We start from the raw sequence: 16,640 nt of genomic DNA on the forward strand, positions 1-16,640 counted from the left end.
ATTTTTTAATCGTTGGAATAGGTTTACTGAAACGGACAGTTCGTATGAATCGGTTCGTTTAATTGACTCGAGCTTCCTGTAATACAAACCTCAAAAGCCTTGTGCAGACGTCTTACGCAACGGTCAACTCTCAGAGTGACGGCGGCGAGGGCCAATCGGAAGCGGAGAAGAGGCGTATCTTCTATTGTGATTGGATAGGCTCGGACATGACGTAAGCGGGTAGGTTATAAAACCTCCGCTCGCCCAGCTCTCCGCGCTTACACAGTATGGCCGGCGATATTAGCTAGCACTCGCTCACGGTGTTCTCTGTAAAAGGGGAAGACGGTAAAAAACATTAAAAACCAACCCAAGAAATCAACGACCCGGACTGCTCAAGGACTGTACCAAGATCACTAAGTTATCTGCCCAGCAAAAAAGGACTTTAATAAGCTGAAAGCCCAAGCTACGTTTATTTTTTTCTTTTCTTTTTTTCTGTTGTTGGTGTCTTGTTTGTCTCACGATGGAGGAAAACGGTGCACACTTCTTCGAGGGGACCGAGAAGCTGCTGGAGGTGTGGTTCTCCCGGCAGGATGAGACCAAAGGAACCGGGGACCTTCGCTCCATCCCGAGGTTTGCTGGCAGATTTATCGGGATCAGGGTGTATGTGGGGGGCATGTGTAATCGGCGCTCTTGTCAGTCCATTCAGAAGACACTGTTTCCAGATAGAAGCATTAAATGTCACTGACTGGTGCTTAGATGAATGACCTGTCTTGCTGTTGCTTCGCTAAGGCACCATCCCTCACTGAAGCTGAAGTCAGCTTCCTATTCGCCAGCTTCTTGTCCGAATTTTCCCGTTCCACCTTAAATGGAGCAGGCGTCAGAATGTAACCGCTGCACCATTTAAGGTGGAACGGGGGAAATTCAAACAAGAAGCTGGCGATTAGGAAGCCAACTCCCCCCTCCCTCCAGTCAGTCATTCATTTGTGCTGCAGTAAAGCAAGTGCAGCTCTGATCAACTCAGCTGTCTACGCTTTTCACACAGCTGTGACTGTATTGTAGGCGTTTGCGGGTCGAATAACGACCAGCAAAAATAGCCTGGTTTTATTTTTACCTCAGGTTATGTGGAAATTTAGCATTTTGACAGAAAAAGCGTTTCGTGAAACTGAACGGCTAACTGTAACGCTAGCTACATCTGTTGGTTGAGATCTGTGGTGGCATATAGACTTATTTTGACTTTGTCTAAGATACCCGTCCAAGTTTAGTAACGTTAAACCAAGAAATTTAATGGTACAGATAGTTAAAAAGCTTATGTTGTTTATCCGAAATAAAGAGGTGACGAGGCAAGTCTGTTAGCCTGTTGGCTAACACAGTGTGGCGCGTTAACGTTACCAGACTGCACGGTTTGCTGAAATACCCCCGAAACGTTGACATTACGCTTTCGGTATCACTTCAGCAGTTTTTATGCGATATGTGACAGTCAGTCTGTGTGGTTAGAGTATTGAGAAACGGGTAAATAAAAGCTTAATTCCGTTTTTCTTTCTCTGTCTCGTGAAACGTGGGGCCTGCCGACCACGAACATGTGGCTGCGCCTGGCTGCCTCTAATGTGGTCGCTATTAATAATCTTAGACTCTTGTTCTTTAGTAAAGTAGATGGACCTGTTTAGAACCACGAGTCCTATACAGAACCATTCCATGCTTAAATAGTCCCTTGCATGGTGAAATGGTTCTTCAGATTGATGGAGAATGTTCTATATGGAACCGTTTTGAAAATGGTTCTATGTAGCACCAAAAAGGGTTCTTTTCTTGTTGCAAGCTTCACATTGTAACAGTAGAAAAACCCTTTTTGGTGCCATGTAGAACCCTTTGTAAATAGGTAATGCATAGAACTACATACAATCAATCACCATGCAAAGCACTACTTAAGCATGAAATAGTTCTGTGTAGAAATAGTGGTTCTAAACAGGACCACCTCCTTTAGTAAAGAGCCCTTGAAGAACCATCTTTCTTAAGAGTGTAGTAATGTCCAGTAGTAAAGCTCATATTGATGGTGATAATGGAATTAACTCATATTTAACTCTGAAACCTGTGTACGCCGTAACTGGAGCTTAAGAGGAAAACACTGTGTAAAAGGTGTCCAAGATCAGCCCACAGGCAGGACAGGGCTAAAACAATGTTGGAGTGCAGCTGAAGACTGCCGCATTGCCAGCCTGTCACATACAAACGATTTACAGCACCTGCAGTAGCTTGGCTAATGCCCAAGAGTTGAGAGAGCTTTCTAAATGAGCAGTTTTCCACCAGGATACCAGTGGGAATCTGGTTCTGTCACGCATTAATACGTAACTAGACTCTATTTATTACCAGTTATGTGGTATCTTGTCTTTTTGGGCACAGGGGATCTGATGTTTAGCAAAAAATAGAAATTTGATTGTAAACAAAAGCATGAAAGTTACATCTGACCACTGTTAGATGTTCATCCGAGGCACAAAGTTTCATCACTTCAGACCAATCAGAATGAGTATTTTATCATACTAAATGAAGCTAAATGTCATATCACAGTGCTTCAAGAAGTTTACATGATACACAATGTGTCAGTATATATCTGTTCTTCTGACATCTGATAAATTGGAAAAGACAAAGTAGCACCACATAAAAAAAAGCTTTTAAAAACTAGAAATACAGTGATTCATATTCAATGCTGCACAAAATCCAATAAAACAGGACTAATGATGCTCTCTTTGTAATCAAACACGCAGTTGGGAAGTTTTAAGTATTGACGACATGCACAGAAAAGACCCATTGCGGCATATCGTAATGCAATTTATCACAATAATAATAAATATAGTCGTATTATCTAAATCTATTAAGGTGATTCACCTGGCGCTACAATTTTTAGATCTTTTCCTGCTCTGACTCACTTGAATCAGCTCAACAAGCTATTCATGAGGTTAAATCAGCTGTTATAGTAGAGTAGACGGCCAAATGTGCAGTGCAGGACCATGACTGGGAAAAGCAGTGCTCTGCCATGTGAAAGTCACGTTTTTCCTTCATGGCGCGTAATCTCCTCCTTGTGGCCTGATTGGTGGAGTGCGACCTCAGCCCAGTTTTGACCTCCAGAGATCTGCCCCCCCCATTCAGCAGTATGAAATGTGGTCCTGTCCCCCGGCGGCGCTCATTGATCCTGCAGTGTGTAGTGTTGACTCCTGTGATCCTTGTCAAAGAGAGTGTTTGGCTGCTAGTTCCAATATTCATATTGCTTTTGGGTGCATGTATCAGTCCCAATGTGTGTCTGTTCAGCTAATAGATGTCCAAAGCAGTTTATTTGATACTGTCGTTGAGTTAAGCTCATGTACACTGTTGTTTGCCACAGTTGTACTTACTACAAAAGTGGAGGAACATTAACTGGTCTGCAAATTGACCTTAAATGGCATGCAGATTAAAGTGCTGTTGTAATAGAATATATCTCTGGAATGGTAACTGTGTGGCAACTGTAAAGATGTTCTTAACTGTAATAAAAAGTGGGAAAAATGGTGTTTATATATCCTTTTTTGCCGTTTATTTAATAACCATTTGATTATTCCTCAAATCCAGTCCACAGTACTCCTTCCTTTGGCTTTCTCCTTTGCTGCAACAGACCTTATTGAACTCTGGCTAATTATAAGGCTCGTCATGCCTAGAATCAGACGCGGTCAAGCTGGGAAGGCATTAAGCTGCTGTGCTCTGGCCATCCAGGAGTGGATTCGTGGAATAGTGATCACTTGGCCACTTGCCAGATTACTCTGCCATCTTCTTGAGCTGTTCCTTCTCGTTCTCTGTGACTCCCTGGAGAGCCTGCCTGTTCTTGGCACTGGAACCCGATAACTGTAGCTATGGTTTCCAGGGGGGGTCAGAATGAATGACGAGTGGTATTAGCTTACAGCCAGGGAAGATTAAGCGCTCACAGAGACACAGGGAGAGGATCATGAGTGCTGGAGCTCAGCCAATGGCCAAATAAGTCCACAAGGGCATCCAATTCACAAAACTACCCCTGCCTCTCTGTATGAGCATGTGAGGGAGAACCTCTTCAAACAGGACAGCATGATTGTTTCGGTACTATGACAGATCAACGCCTTAATAGTTTTTGGAGTTAACTGAGTGCTGTGTAGTGGTTTAATTATGACTCAAACCACAGGACAGTAATGCAGCAAAAACAGTGCCTGAAAATGTGCCTCATGGTAATGGTTCAGTTTTCGTTTCACTAGATCTGCAGCGCCTGAGACTTAGAGATGGTACAGTGGAGTTTTATTTGATCCATTCAGACTGGTTTCTTAGAAGCACAAAAGCTGTGCTTTTTAACATACAGATCTCACATGCTAGCAGTTTTAGCCCTGAGCTAACACATTAGACACAAACTAACATGCTAGCCGTGTTGCAATATTATACGTCAAACTACAGTACATTATGTTGTATTGTTATACCTCTACGCAACTGTACGTCAGTTAAGTTAAAAGAGTATTTTTTTGAAATTTCAGAAATGCCACTATGAACTTCATTTAGTATTTTATCGTAGTAAGTGATAGTAAATGTACTATTACAATACTTAAAGAAGTTTGCATGATACATGTCAGAAAATATATCATACATATTTTTTTCTGACATCTGACAATTTGGAAAAGACAAAGCAGTAGCACATAAAAAAATTACTATCAAAAAACTAGGAATATAGTGATTCATATTCAGTGTCTCACATGCTGCACTAAATCCAATAAAACACGACTAATGATGCGCTTTGTGATCAGACATGCAGTTGGGGGGTTTTAAGTGTTGACTGTATGCACAGAAAAGACCTATTGTGACGTATTGTGACGTAATGTATCAAAGAGAATAGCCACCTATCAGAATCTTGCAAATAGCATTGTGCTAATTGGTGGTTACTTGTTTCCATTCGTTGCTGCCCATATTAGCATATTTAGCTGAGCAGCTGCTTTAAGTACTTAGCGCTGTTGTTGGAACAAAACCACGTATCTCCAAAATGGTAACTTTACAGAAGAAGGAAAAAAACTACTTTACTTTTAATGTACGTCAATGGAACCAGACTTCTTTCCAAGTCGTTTTGGGCTGTTTCTTTTGGTCCATTCACCATGACTTTTACAGACAGTGCAAAGAGCAACAGGCCTTTTCAGATTATGTCAAAAACTGAGATACAAGGTTTTCTTCTGACAGCAGCATTATGTTAACGTTAAATCTGTATGCTGTCTTTTGGTGTTTGTGTTGGGGACAAGTCAGATCTTCTGAATATTCGACTAGTCATGAACGTTTTGAAGATCAAACAGTTTTCGATAAGAAGTTTAGCCTCTCTAAAAATAGTACAGAGCACAGCTGTAGCACATAGGAAGTCATGCAGAAAAACACTGATGAGCTTCAGTTTGCATGCCATTCTCAGGAAATAAAGGGTAGGAGACGCAGTGTGACTTATTTTTTATGTCTTACAAATTCAGATAACAAATTTGACTGAAATACCCATCCCTGGTGTTTGTGATCTATTGTGGTTGAGCGGTTGTGGTTAATTAGAATGGTTTGCTATTGATTTGTGTTCACGTGGTCTCGGGGGCTGTCAAAGTGAGCAGTGGCTTTCCACCGTCTGAGCTATTCCTGCTTCATCTCTCCACACACGTCTCTGCTAAAGCTGCCACTATGAGCCTCCCTAAAATAGCAGCAGTGTCGGCTTCCCAGGGGCAGGCGAGAAGGCCGATGGTCTGAGTTTGAGTTGCAGAGCCTGTGGCCAAAAATACTAGCGCTACGATGTGGCATTCTAAGAATTTGGGTCGGGACGGCTGTGAATCGCTGGGAATATTGAGTAATAGCAAACCCTTCTGGTGATAATTCTCTTTTTATTTCTTTTTCTTTTTTTATCACTCTGAGTAAACTAAGCATGAGGGTCTGCAATTCAGTTCCTTACTCTCATAACTTCTAACTACACATCTTAAACAATAATTTATAGTAGTTTTGGGTGGGCATGTCTTTAGATTAGTAACTGAATTATATTCCTATGGTTTAAAGGGTTCAAATGTACTGCATTATATTTAGCTATATGTTCATTTATTTTAGATGGGCCTATCACATGGCTTGTATTCTATTTTAGAGACTCACTGTGTGGCAAGATGGAATATTCATCATTTTCAATACTGCGTGTCAGCAGCTGGTCAGCAGCCTTCAATGCTTGTGTCTGCTGAGTGACGCCAACTGCTACTAGGGAGCAAATGGCCTCGCTGATGAGCACGTACCACACAGTGAAAGCCTAAACCGCTGCAGTGCATGTGGTCTCTGCACACTCTGCAGCACTGTAGGCCGAATCATTAAACAGCATTTCTTACTGTGAGATTTATGGCTTCATTTAGCTGCAGAGGATGAACTCTGTAGTCTGATTACACTGTGACATGAAAAGTATGGTAGCATTGCAAACTCAGTGGCTACATCAGATGGTGGGTCTTGTCTTTAATTAGCTCATGGTGCTGTGCAGCAGTTCGTGCATTTCATTTAGCAGTGCATCTGCAGTGTCGCAATCAAGCATATGTATTTCATTGTCAATTGACCAGAACAGCAGTAACCAATCCGTGTGGTGAGGACAAAGTCCAGTCGCACTGTTAGATGGGCATTCTGATAAAGCTGGCGTTTCAGCTAAATGAACTGTCCTTAGCACTCAAAATGATCAAGTGCTAGCAGTGATAAAGCCTTCAAATATTTCAGCCATCTTCGGAATTGCGAGAATGTCTGGATGGTAATCTAACAAATACATAGGCTGGGTTTCTGTTTACATCTAGGTTAGCATTCATTCTGAAATGTAGACTATTTGTTAAAATAGTGTCATTTTTAGGGGTGCTCTAATGTAATTTGTGGATTGATTGCTTATGTTCTGATGCCATTTATATTTTAAAATGTATGAAATTGCATCTCTGCTTGGGTAGCATTACAGAGAAATATATCATTTATTTCTGTAGGGTTACAAATGCAGCAAAATCAATCATAATAACATAGTAACCCATCATCACTTAAATGTTCTGTCCTTGCAGGATACATTAAATATCAGTTTAAAATATAAGTCAAATCTAAACAGTTGTCCAATGCTGACAGCTTCTGTGTTGTTTGGGGTTGAGATCAGGGTTTGAATTGGGGTCAGGGTTATAGAAAATTAAGGTGAATTTCATATATACACTATCCAAATTATGTGGACGCCTCGCCTAATTGTTGAGTTCAAGTGTTTCAGCCACACTCGCTGCTAACAGGTGGATAAAATCTAGCACATAGTGCTTGCAGTCTCCATAGACACATACTGCCAGTTTAGTGGGTCATACTAGACAACATGGCACTGTGATAGGATGACACCTTCACCACCAGTCAGTTTGTGAATCTGCCACAGTCAACGATAAATGCTATTAATGTGAAAGGGAAGTGTCTGAGAGCAACAACAGCTCAACCATGTAGCGGTAGACAACGCAAACTCCCAGAACGAGCTTCGTTAAATGGGCTATATGGCCAAGCAGCTGCACACGAGCCTAAGACGAAAATGCACAGAGTAAGGTACACCATCGCTGGACTCTGGAGCAGTGGAAATGTGTTTTCTGTCGTGATGAATCATGCTTTATTTTCTGGTAGTCTGAGGCATAAATCTGGGTTTGGCAGATGCCAGAAAAATGCTACCTATCCGCCTGCAAAATGCCATCAGATAAGTTTGGTGGAGGAGGGATAATAGTCTGGCGCTGTTTCAGAGTTTGGGCCCCTTAGTTCCAGTGAAGGGTGATGTTAATGCTACAGCATACAAAAACATTTTTAGACAATTATATGCTTCCAACTTTGTGGCAACAATTTTGGGAAGGCCCTTTCCTGTTACAGCATGATTGTGCCCCTGTCCAAGTGAGCTGCATAAAGACATGGTTTGTTGAGTTTGGTCTGGAGGAACTCCAGTGGCCTGCAGAGCCCTGATCTCAACCCCACTGAACACCTTTGGGATGAATTTGTACACCAAATGCAAGCCAGGCATTCTCGTTCAACGTGACCTTGTTTGACTGAATGGGCATAAGTTCCCACAGACACACTCCAAAATCCATCCCAGATGAGCGATAGCTGTTATAGTTGCAAAGGAGGGGCAAAGTCTACATGAATCCCCATGGTTTTGGAATAAGATGTCAAACAAGCTCCCACGATGTATAGGTGTCCACACACTTTTGGCCATGTAGTGTATATAATTTTGTGCAAGTTAAATGCAAGTAGGCTATAAAAATGTTACCAAAGATTGTATTGCTTACATGTTGCAAAATGCTACTTGCCAATTTTGAAGCAAGAGGTTCAATGTATTCCTGAGTGTTGACATGGGTTTTCTTTTGCTTTGTGCTTTCCAGGTTTGAGTGGGACAAACTTCTGGAGAATGTGCATTGTTTGATCATAAGTGTGACAAAGACTGACAAGCAGGAAGCTTATATACTCAGGTGAGTCTCATACAGAATGAGATTGGGATTATCCTTTAATCTTTGTTTCAGTTGTCACTGCCCTTCAAGTTCTTACTGCAAAGTTGTGTTAAATTTAAGCAACACTTCAATCACAAATCCTAATGTTGCCAGAAATGAAAAGTTTCAATCAAGAAGCAACATTGATGTATACCAAGCTAGCATCGTCTAGACTAAAGCTCTGTCCAGGAACTGGACCTTGGTTGGAGAAGAGAAAAGAGGGGAATGAATGAACTGCCTTTTAATTAACCTTTTAATGAATTAACTTTTTTAAAAATAAAAACACTTTTTGTAGCTTGTAAACACTGAAGTTCACTCACCAGTCTATACAGTCCATATGTGGAAAATAAGCTGCAAAACAGCCCATTTTGAATGAATTGTTTGTGACGTGGCAAAAAACCAACACATTTACGTACATCTGCTCGCTCTGCCTACAGCAGTTTAGCCCCGCCCGTTCATGCTGAAGTTATGAGGTGTGTTTCAGCACGGACTGCTATTTTAAAGTGGCAGACATTTAGAACAAAGGTCATTTACATATATATCAGTTTTAAAGGCACTGTAACCAAAATAGCCTGTTTAACTCTAAGAAATAAAGAGATTGGAAAATTGTCAAGTAAAAATAAATTGACTGTCTTTGGAACATAAAACAACTCAAATATGTTGAGGGATCCTCAGTGGGGAAAAAGAAGATGCAAGAAAAATCTGGACCCTTTAATTAAAATGAAGGATTTATGCACGTTAGGACTGTGAACCAGTTATTCCTGTTTGAGTTTCAGAGGAAGGCTAAACTCCACAGCTCTGTTAAATCTGCTGGGATTCTAACACTGAAGGAAAAAAACGATTGCCCCACCTGTTCAGAGTATTTCAGGCTCTTTGTACTGGCTGCGCTGTCTGAAAAGCTGTATCTATATGTGAGAGACGTTCAGAGTCACAGACTATCAGTAGGCTTTAGCGGAGATGTGAGAGCCGTGTGTAGGTGTGCGCATGTACTGTCTACCAAGGTTAGAAAGTGGAAGCTAAGTCTAAGAAGACTAGACAAAGCTGTTTACTGTGGCAGTTGACCAGCAGCGTCCTAGTGGGAGGGGTGGGGTCAAGGTGAGCGTGTTGGTAGTTTGAGGTCAGAGTTTTCATGTCAGTTGTTCAAAAACATCTATTCTTAACCCTAAAGACTTATATTTGCACTCACTCTTCTGTTCCTGAGTCTCAGTACTGCTTATTTTAGTTAGTATAGTAGTTACTGAACAATTCATAGTACTCTGAATAACAAGCCTGCAGTTGTTGGGGTTAAACAGTGTTGAAATGGTAATGTACTTGTGAAAGTGATAATGCTGATACATTGGCCTCAAAAGGTATTTAGACACTTTAACTGCTGGTAAACATTAATAACATTATTTAGGATGCTTCATAAAATGTTTAACAAAATGGTATTTCAGTAAAAAACACTTAGCACATCAAACTGATGTTGGATTCTTTGTGAGGAGAATACCTGGAGAAGAACCCCTAGCAAACTGCACTATAAGGCTATTATGAAGCACAAAGCTGAAAACATCAAAGTCTGGGTCTGTTTTTCTTACAATGGTGTTGGTGAGCTTGTGTTCACTGTTGGGATCATGAACTGAGAAGTGCACAGTCTTTTTTGGATGCAAACCTGCTGAAAGATACCTTTACCAGAAAGAAAATTAGTCTTGGGCCCAATCCCATTTCTTCTTTTTACCCCTTCCCCTTACTTTCGAGGGTCACCCTAACCCCTTGGAACTGAGGTTCAAGGGGGTAGTGGTTGAAATCTTGTCCTACGAAATGAGACCCTCAAATTAAAATCTTCAGTGAAAGCAGAAGAGGATAAAGTTCAGCAACTTCACTGCTGGGCTTTAGTTACATTTAGGGCATCATATGCTGTCAAAGAGGGGGGATAATTATCGCCCACCCCTAATTCTTTGGTGATACAAAGCTGAAGTCAGCTATTCACCAGCTTCTTTTCGAATTTTCCCGTTCCACCTTAAATGGTGCAGCAGTTACATTCTGGAACTTCAGGCGTCAGAACTGCTGGACTGTTTAAGGTGGAACGGGAAAGTTAGCTAGCTAGATAGCTACCGAGACATTAGCATGTTATTAGCGATTTTTTTTATGCTTGTTATAAGAAAACGACCATAATATATTGAAAAGACATTGAACTAAGAATACAATGAAAATCGTAATTTTTTTAAATTTTTTCTTTGGTCTCTTGCACAGCCATCTTGCCGGTTTTTTGTTTTTTTCTCATAACACTCCATTTAGACTGAGCCTCTGAAAAACCTCAGTTTGGAGGGCCATGTAGCCCTAACACTTCGCCCTACCCCTCTATCTCAACAAAAATTGGGACACCCTACCCCTAGACGAGAATGCGCACGTGTTTCCCAACACAATGAACTTAATACCTTAAGTATGGCACAAATACTTTTTGGGGCCCTTGTATGAGCTACCTAAGTGTTTGCATTCATCTTGTTTTTATTACGTGGCTGTGCTTAGCTTATCACTGTTTAATTTAGTATAGACTGATTTTAAAGAGCAAAGCATCTGAAAACTTTTGTGTCTGTTTTCTCTCCAGTGAGAGTAGCATGTTTGTCTCCAAGAGACGTTTCATTTTGAAGACATGTGGAACCACCCTCTTACTGCAAGCGCTGGTGCCCCTGCTGGAACTGGCGCGGGAATACTGTGGCTTCGACACCATCGAGGTGTGTGTCTGTGTTCTCTCTCACGCTCATCTCACACACACAGATATACTACAGCCTTGGCATCACACCTACCTACCACACACCCCATCAATCTGGGCTGGTCTTCAGGGCACTGCTTAAAATATTGCTCCACTTTGTGTTAAAGAATTTTTGCTGAGCTAAGGCTCGAGTTGAATTGAGGACAAGATTGTGAATCACCTATATACTTCATCCATTGTGATTTACAATCAAGTTGGGTGATTTAAGGCTCGATCAGACGATGGTATATTGCCCACAATCTCACACCTAGTTGAGCACAAGGGTAGCAGAGATATGAGCATGCAGTCATCATGAGTGGTATTTTCTAGACATGCTTTCTGAAACCACCATATTGCAGACCTGTCATTACTACAGTGGCTTTAAAGGATGCCGGTCTTGCTTAAGCTTGGAGTCAGATGATTTTGTTCCAGACGCTGACCAAGTAAAAAAGAAACCCTAAGAATACTAATAAAGCCAATGCTAGACTTAAGCTCTGATCAGGAATCCAAACTGATAAGTGATGAAACAGATGAATAAATTGTATTAATTTATTATTTATGTACTGCTCAAGTCTTAGTAGTATGAGATTCTTCTGTAGTACTTCAATTAAGTATAAATTACTCAAACACAAACATGGCCAGCGATGGAAGTTACTGGTAACCAGCAACGGTGGCCTGAGCACACAGTGTGCTCTCAATACTTGTGTTCATTCTTTGCAACGCTAGCATTTTTGAGTAAAACATTCATTGGTGTCCTGAAGACCAGCCTCATGGAGCAGCAGCTGAGCTCTCTTTCCTTCCCTGTCATGTAGAACTTCTTCTACTCTCGTAAGAACTTCATGAAGCCTGCCCACCAGGAGTTCCCTCACCGTAACTTTGAGGAGGAAGTGGAATTTCTCAGCCAGATTTTCCCAAGTATGCTTTGACACTCATCCAAAACTAGTACTAATATAGTATAATTTTTTCCACAAGTTATACAACCGTATTTTGGCCTACAGGTCCAGTTGAAAATTCATAATCCCAGTGGGTTTAGTCTGTTCCATAAGCCAAAATTCAGTTGTGCAGCTTTAGGAAAGGAAGCTTCAGGTGAACAGTTCTCAGTTCCTGTTTCAGTATGAATTGAGTCCTCACATAACTTTTCCTTCCACAGATGGAGCAGCCTACTGTATGGGGCGTCTGAACTCTGACTGCTGGTAGGCTCTGATTTCTCACTTATGTTTCTAGACCAAATGGGCTATGCCATACATTAGCATAAAGGGCAGTTTGTTTAATTGGTATTCACCCATGTTTAAGTTGAGTTTGTTTGTTTACTAGGTACTTATTTACTCTGGAGCTGCCAGAGTACTGGGAGAACAAGCAGGCAGACCAGACGCTGGAGGTCCTGATGAGTGATCTCGACCCAGCTGTAATGGACCAGTTCTACATGAAAGACGGTGTTTCCGCTAATGATGTCACTCGTGTATGTACATTTTCCTTTTTTTTCCCCCTCCAAGCTTTGTCATGATGGTGTTCAGTAATCTATGTATGCTCAGAATGTCATTGTTCCAGGACAGTAGTTTGATTCTGACAACAGCAATCAATACTGCTGGATTGTATGCTAACAGTAACAGTGCCTTTCAATACTACCCCACTTTAAATCCTGCTGTTTGTTTTGCTGTCCCTCTCCACAGATGAGTGGAATTCGTGACCTGATTCCAGGTTCTGTGATTGACGCCACAATGTTCAACCCTTGTGGATACTCCATGAATGGAATGAAAACAGATGTATGTAAATATTTTAAAGCCCAGTCCTCAGTTCCAACTAAGACCACAAGTCTGCATTTAGAATCTTTTCCAGGTCCCAACATATGAATCAGCAGTCTTTAATTACCTGTTTCCAGTCTCCTAAACACAGACCTTCTGAACCTAGAACATAGAATAATGTTCATTCAAACTGTGCATTTATAAGTGGTGTATGTCCTTTATCAGGTAATAGAATTGCATTGTCTTTTTGCAGGGAACTTACTGGACAATTCACATCACCCCTGAACCAGAGTTCTCCTACGTTAGTTTTGAAACCAACCTCTCCCAAACATCCTACGATGATCTTGTCCGAAAAGTCGTGGATGTCTTCAAGCCAGGGAAATTTGTGACTACGCTTTTTGTTAATCAGGTATAGTGATGGCATCTCTCTCCAGCCTCAGTCAAGAATTGGCCACTCGACTCAGTCCTGGGTTCACAAACCATAGTTTGCCTCGTCTTTTTAGATGCTCTGATTTAAATCTGCATGAAAAATAATCCATTTCCATTTGACACAAATGATTAATTTTGCAAGCCTTTATTCATCCGTCTCTTCTTTTTGCTGTTTTCGTGGCAGAGCTCCAAGTGTCGCAGTGTCTTCTCCTCTGCACAGAAACTCGAGGGCTACAGGCGCCTGGATCGCCAGTTGGCCCACTTTAACGATTACAACTTCGTCTTCACCAGTTATGCCAAGAACCAACAACAGAGCCAGCAAAGCTGAAGCACATCGATGAAGAAGCGTAAAAAGAAAGCAGCCGGGCGCAGGCAACCCTTCTGCGTCTGGCTGCGTCCTCTGTCGCTCTGCTGCTGTTTGGAGTCTTGTTGCTGTAGCTGTATCACAAGTTTAACCTGTAAGCATTCTCGTACTGATAACGTAGATATCTTGCATGCAAGCTCCTGTTGTGTCTGTGTAGATATTCTAGCTCACTCTTGCTGTGATCTTGAAGTGCATGTAGAGTTATTAAGCAGGGTGTGTGTGAGGCGTGCCCCACCGGCCCGACACGCACGACGCTCCCTCCCATTCCTGCAGGTCTCCCCCCTCATCCTCCACAGACAGGGTTTCCGCCCCCACTAGGCAAGGGCCCTGACATGCTCAGATCCGTCCTGTCCACTGTGTGGGCTGACCTTTCCCCAACATAGTCCGTACGCATACTGATCGCTTAGAATTTACATTCCACACTTGCGCAAATGACAGTTGTAGTGGCCCGACTCTTGGTGCCAGTGTTTGATTGGGATATTCCCCTCTTTTCTCTTGATGTTTTAGCTGTGATTTCGTAAGTAATTAGACATCAGTTACACACATAGTAGCCTTGGTTATGTGTATCATGGCATGAGGACATTCCCAAAGGGAGCAATACAAATAATGCATAATAACAATATTAAGATGTTTTTTGTGTAATTTAATAATACAATATGTATTGTAAAGGCCTTTAAAAAGAAATGTATGTAACACTTAATATGAAACTGCACTTAAAACACCAAAGCGCCACACCAAGGCTTCTTTTACAGCACTTTTAAACGCCATTCTTTTTCTTTCCCCTCCTTTCTCTTTGTCCTTGCTGAATGTAAAGCCATGGGGGGGGGGAACTAAAGCTGCAGTTCTGAATGTTTCAATGTAGAAGTGCTAAGAGAAGTCCTGAAAGGCCTGTGGCGTTGAATGTAAGACGGCGTTACACGTGTGTGTATTTTAGAATGTGTGAATACAGCTCTCTGCCGTCCATTGTTGCTCTCGTTGTTCAGGACCCCTGGGGCTGCCCGATGCAGTGCCCGTTAGCACTGAGCTGTGTGCAGGCCACCCCATGCTGAATTGAAACAGTGGGACAGACACTTTGCTTAGTCCAACGATCGCACAGCAAAGCATTTTTCTTTTTCTAAACAATGTGTCCACTCTCTCTCTCTCCCTCTCCCTCTGTACTGAATTTGGTAACCACACAATAGACACGCACAGATCTGAGCATGCCAGGGTTCTCCCGGATCATTCCACACTTAACAGTTGCATAAACTGCCGTTTTATTAATTTTATTGTGCGCCCCCCGTGTAGACAGTTTTTTTGCAGTGAATCGGTCCAAAATGTGACTCCATTGTCAGTCTTTTTTTTTTTCTCTCCCTCTCTTTTTTCTGTCTTTGTTTTGGCCCCCTTTGTCAAGCGAGGGAAAGATCGTGTCCCTGTGCTGCATGCAAATAGTGCTGTAGAGGCGCACTTAGGCTGTCCTATGTGTCAGCCTCAGCTTTTTTTCTATAAGTGTACAGTGCTTCGTTCTCTCCTCTTTCTCTGAGTATCAGCCAGCGTTAAGGCCTTGGTTAGGATGTTTTTAGAGTTCATTTCGGTTTTCCTGGTTTTCTTTTTTTGGACTGGTGGTGTAAAAGATGCCTTGTTCTGACTTTGGCATGATCCTTTTTTATACAGCAGTTGATTTTGATCTCCAGTCTGTTAAATCAGTAGACTGACTAGATACCACAAAGGTAAATGTAATTTCATGTAATGTAACTCTAACATCCTGATAGGGGCTTTAAAGCCTTTCGCGGTCTGGTCAGGCTCAGGCTTGCAGGCTATAGAGTGCAGGTGAGATGCCGGTTGCTGGTTTATTGGAACTTTTCAGTTCTCTGAGCGAGCCTGGACTGTATGTGTGTTTGTGTAAAGCCATATCGACGGTGGTGATGGGTGCTGTTGGAGTTGCTGAGGATGGTTCTTTCCCTGTTGCGATGTGTCCACCTATCACAAAGCCTCTTCAACCAGAGAGTGCCAAGTGAGATGGGTTAAATAGGTTGCAGCCAAAATGGGGAGATGAGGCGTTCTCCCAGTACTGAGGTGTTTAGCCCTGGTTCTGTATTCTGTAATACGTCCTCTGCAAAAAGCCCTTTCCAAGTCACAATTCTGCTGTTTGAACTGAATCATTATCTTGCGTTGTAGGTCTCCTGGATTTGCATTAGACTTAGTCCTAACACCGTCACCACTATAATCAGTTCCAACATTAGGCGTGATCTGTAGGCTGTTCTTTTGAGTGCCGGAAGATTCTCCTCCTTTCCATCCTGAGCGAGATCACGGTTTCATTTAACAGCAGAACTGATCCAGAAATAGCACCAGGGCTGCAGTCTTCAGTTCTCTGACTGAAGTGGATGAGATTTACAGATCCTCTGATGCATTGCAGTCAGAAAGTGTTTTTAAAGCAAGGATGGCTTTAATGTGGACCATTTGTAGAAGCAGGTTGTTCAGAATATAAATGAGATCGAACTGAGTTGGTCTTTGGAGTTCAGTCCGTTTCTGGCTGGATATTTGGGTTGAAAGTACTCCTACGAGGGTGGTTTCGAGCATATTACTATTTGCTCAGTTTTTTTTTAATACTTAAGTGTTTTGTTTTTTTTTTCTTCACTATACAAATTTTGTGAGGGATGCCTTTTTATTCTGCGGACCAATTTGCATTTGTATTTTCACCCTTTTTTTGTCTTTTTTCCCCCCCTTACACCTTTTGTAAACTAGTGTTCCAAAGGGTGACCACCTGGTATAAATTGGATTTATTTTTTCCTTTATGTCTCCTCTCTCCTCCCCTAGAAGGCTGCGGTGCTGCCTCTAGGGCAGGGGAGATGTAATCATAAGGAGTAAAGTTAGGCTACTGGTGCTGCAGGACTTTGGTCTGGATGTTGAGGAGGGAAAGGGAAACTTTGCTGTTCTAATTCTCT

General features: G+C 41.9%; 1 protein-coding gene across 1 annotated transcript; it reads left to right on the forward strand.

Moving 5' to 3' along the window:
- Positions 1 to 275: 275 nt before the first annotated feature.
- Positions 276 to 14,205, forward strand: amd1 (adenosylmethionine decarboxylase 1). Its single transcript, XM_036581345.1, has 9 exons — positions 276 to 609; positions 8,352 to 8,438; positions 11,041 to 11,167; positions 11,997 to 12,099; positions 12,335 to 12,377; positions 12,499 to 12,643; positions 12,855 to 12,947; positions 13,180 to 13,335; positions 13,540 to 14,205. Exons 1-9 carry the CDS (start codon positions 500 to 502, stop codon positions 13,681 to 13,683), a joined length of 1,008 nt encoding a protein of 335 aa, XP_036437238.1. The 5' UTR covers positions 276 to 499; the 3' UTR covers positions 13,684 to 14,205.
- The last annotated feature ends 2,435 nt before the right edge of the window (positions 14,206 to 16,640 follow it).

This window comes from Colossoma macropomum, unplaced genomic scaffold (assembly GCF_904425465.1).
Source record: "Colossoma macropomum unplaced genomic scaffold, Colossoma_macropomum, whole genome shotgun sequence".
Taxonomy (NCBI): domain Eukaryota; kingdom Metazoa; phylum Chordata; class Actinopteri; order Characiformes; family Serrasalmidae; genus Colossoma; species Colossoma macropomum.

Excerpts from the sequence above, each read along its gene's own strand:
- amd1 (XM_036581345.1), top strand. The coding sequence starts at position 500 with ATGGAGGAAAACGGTGCACACTTCTTCGAGGGGACCGAGAAGCTGCTG. Across the intron at positions 12,644-12,854 it reads CCGCTAATGATGTCACTCGT|ATGAGTGGAATTCGTGACCT; the intron begins GTATGTACATTT and ends CCCTCTCCACAG. Across the intron at positions 12,948-13,179 it reads TGAATGGAATGAAAACAGAT|GGAACTTACTGGACAATTCA; the intron begins GTATGTAAATAT and ends GTCTTTTTGCAG.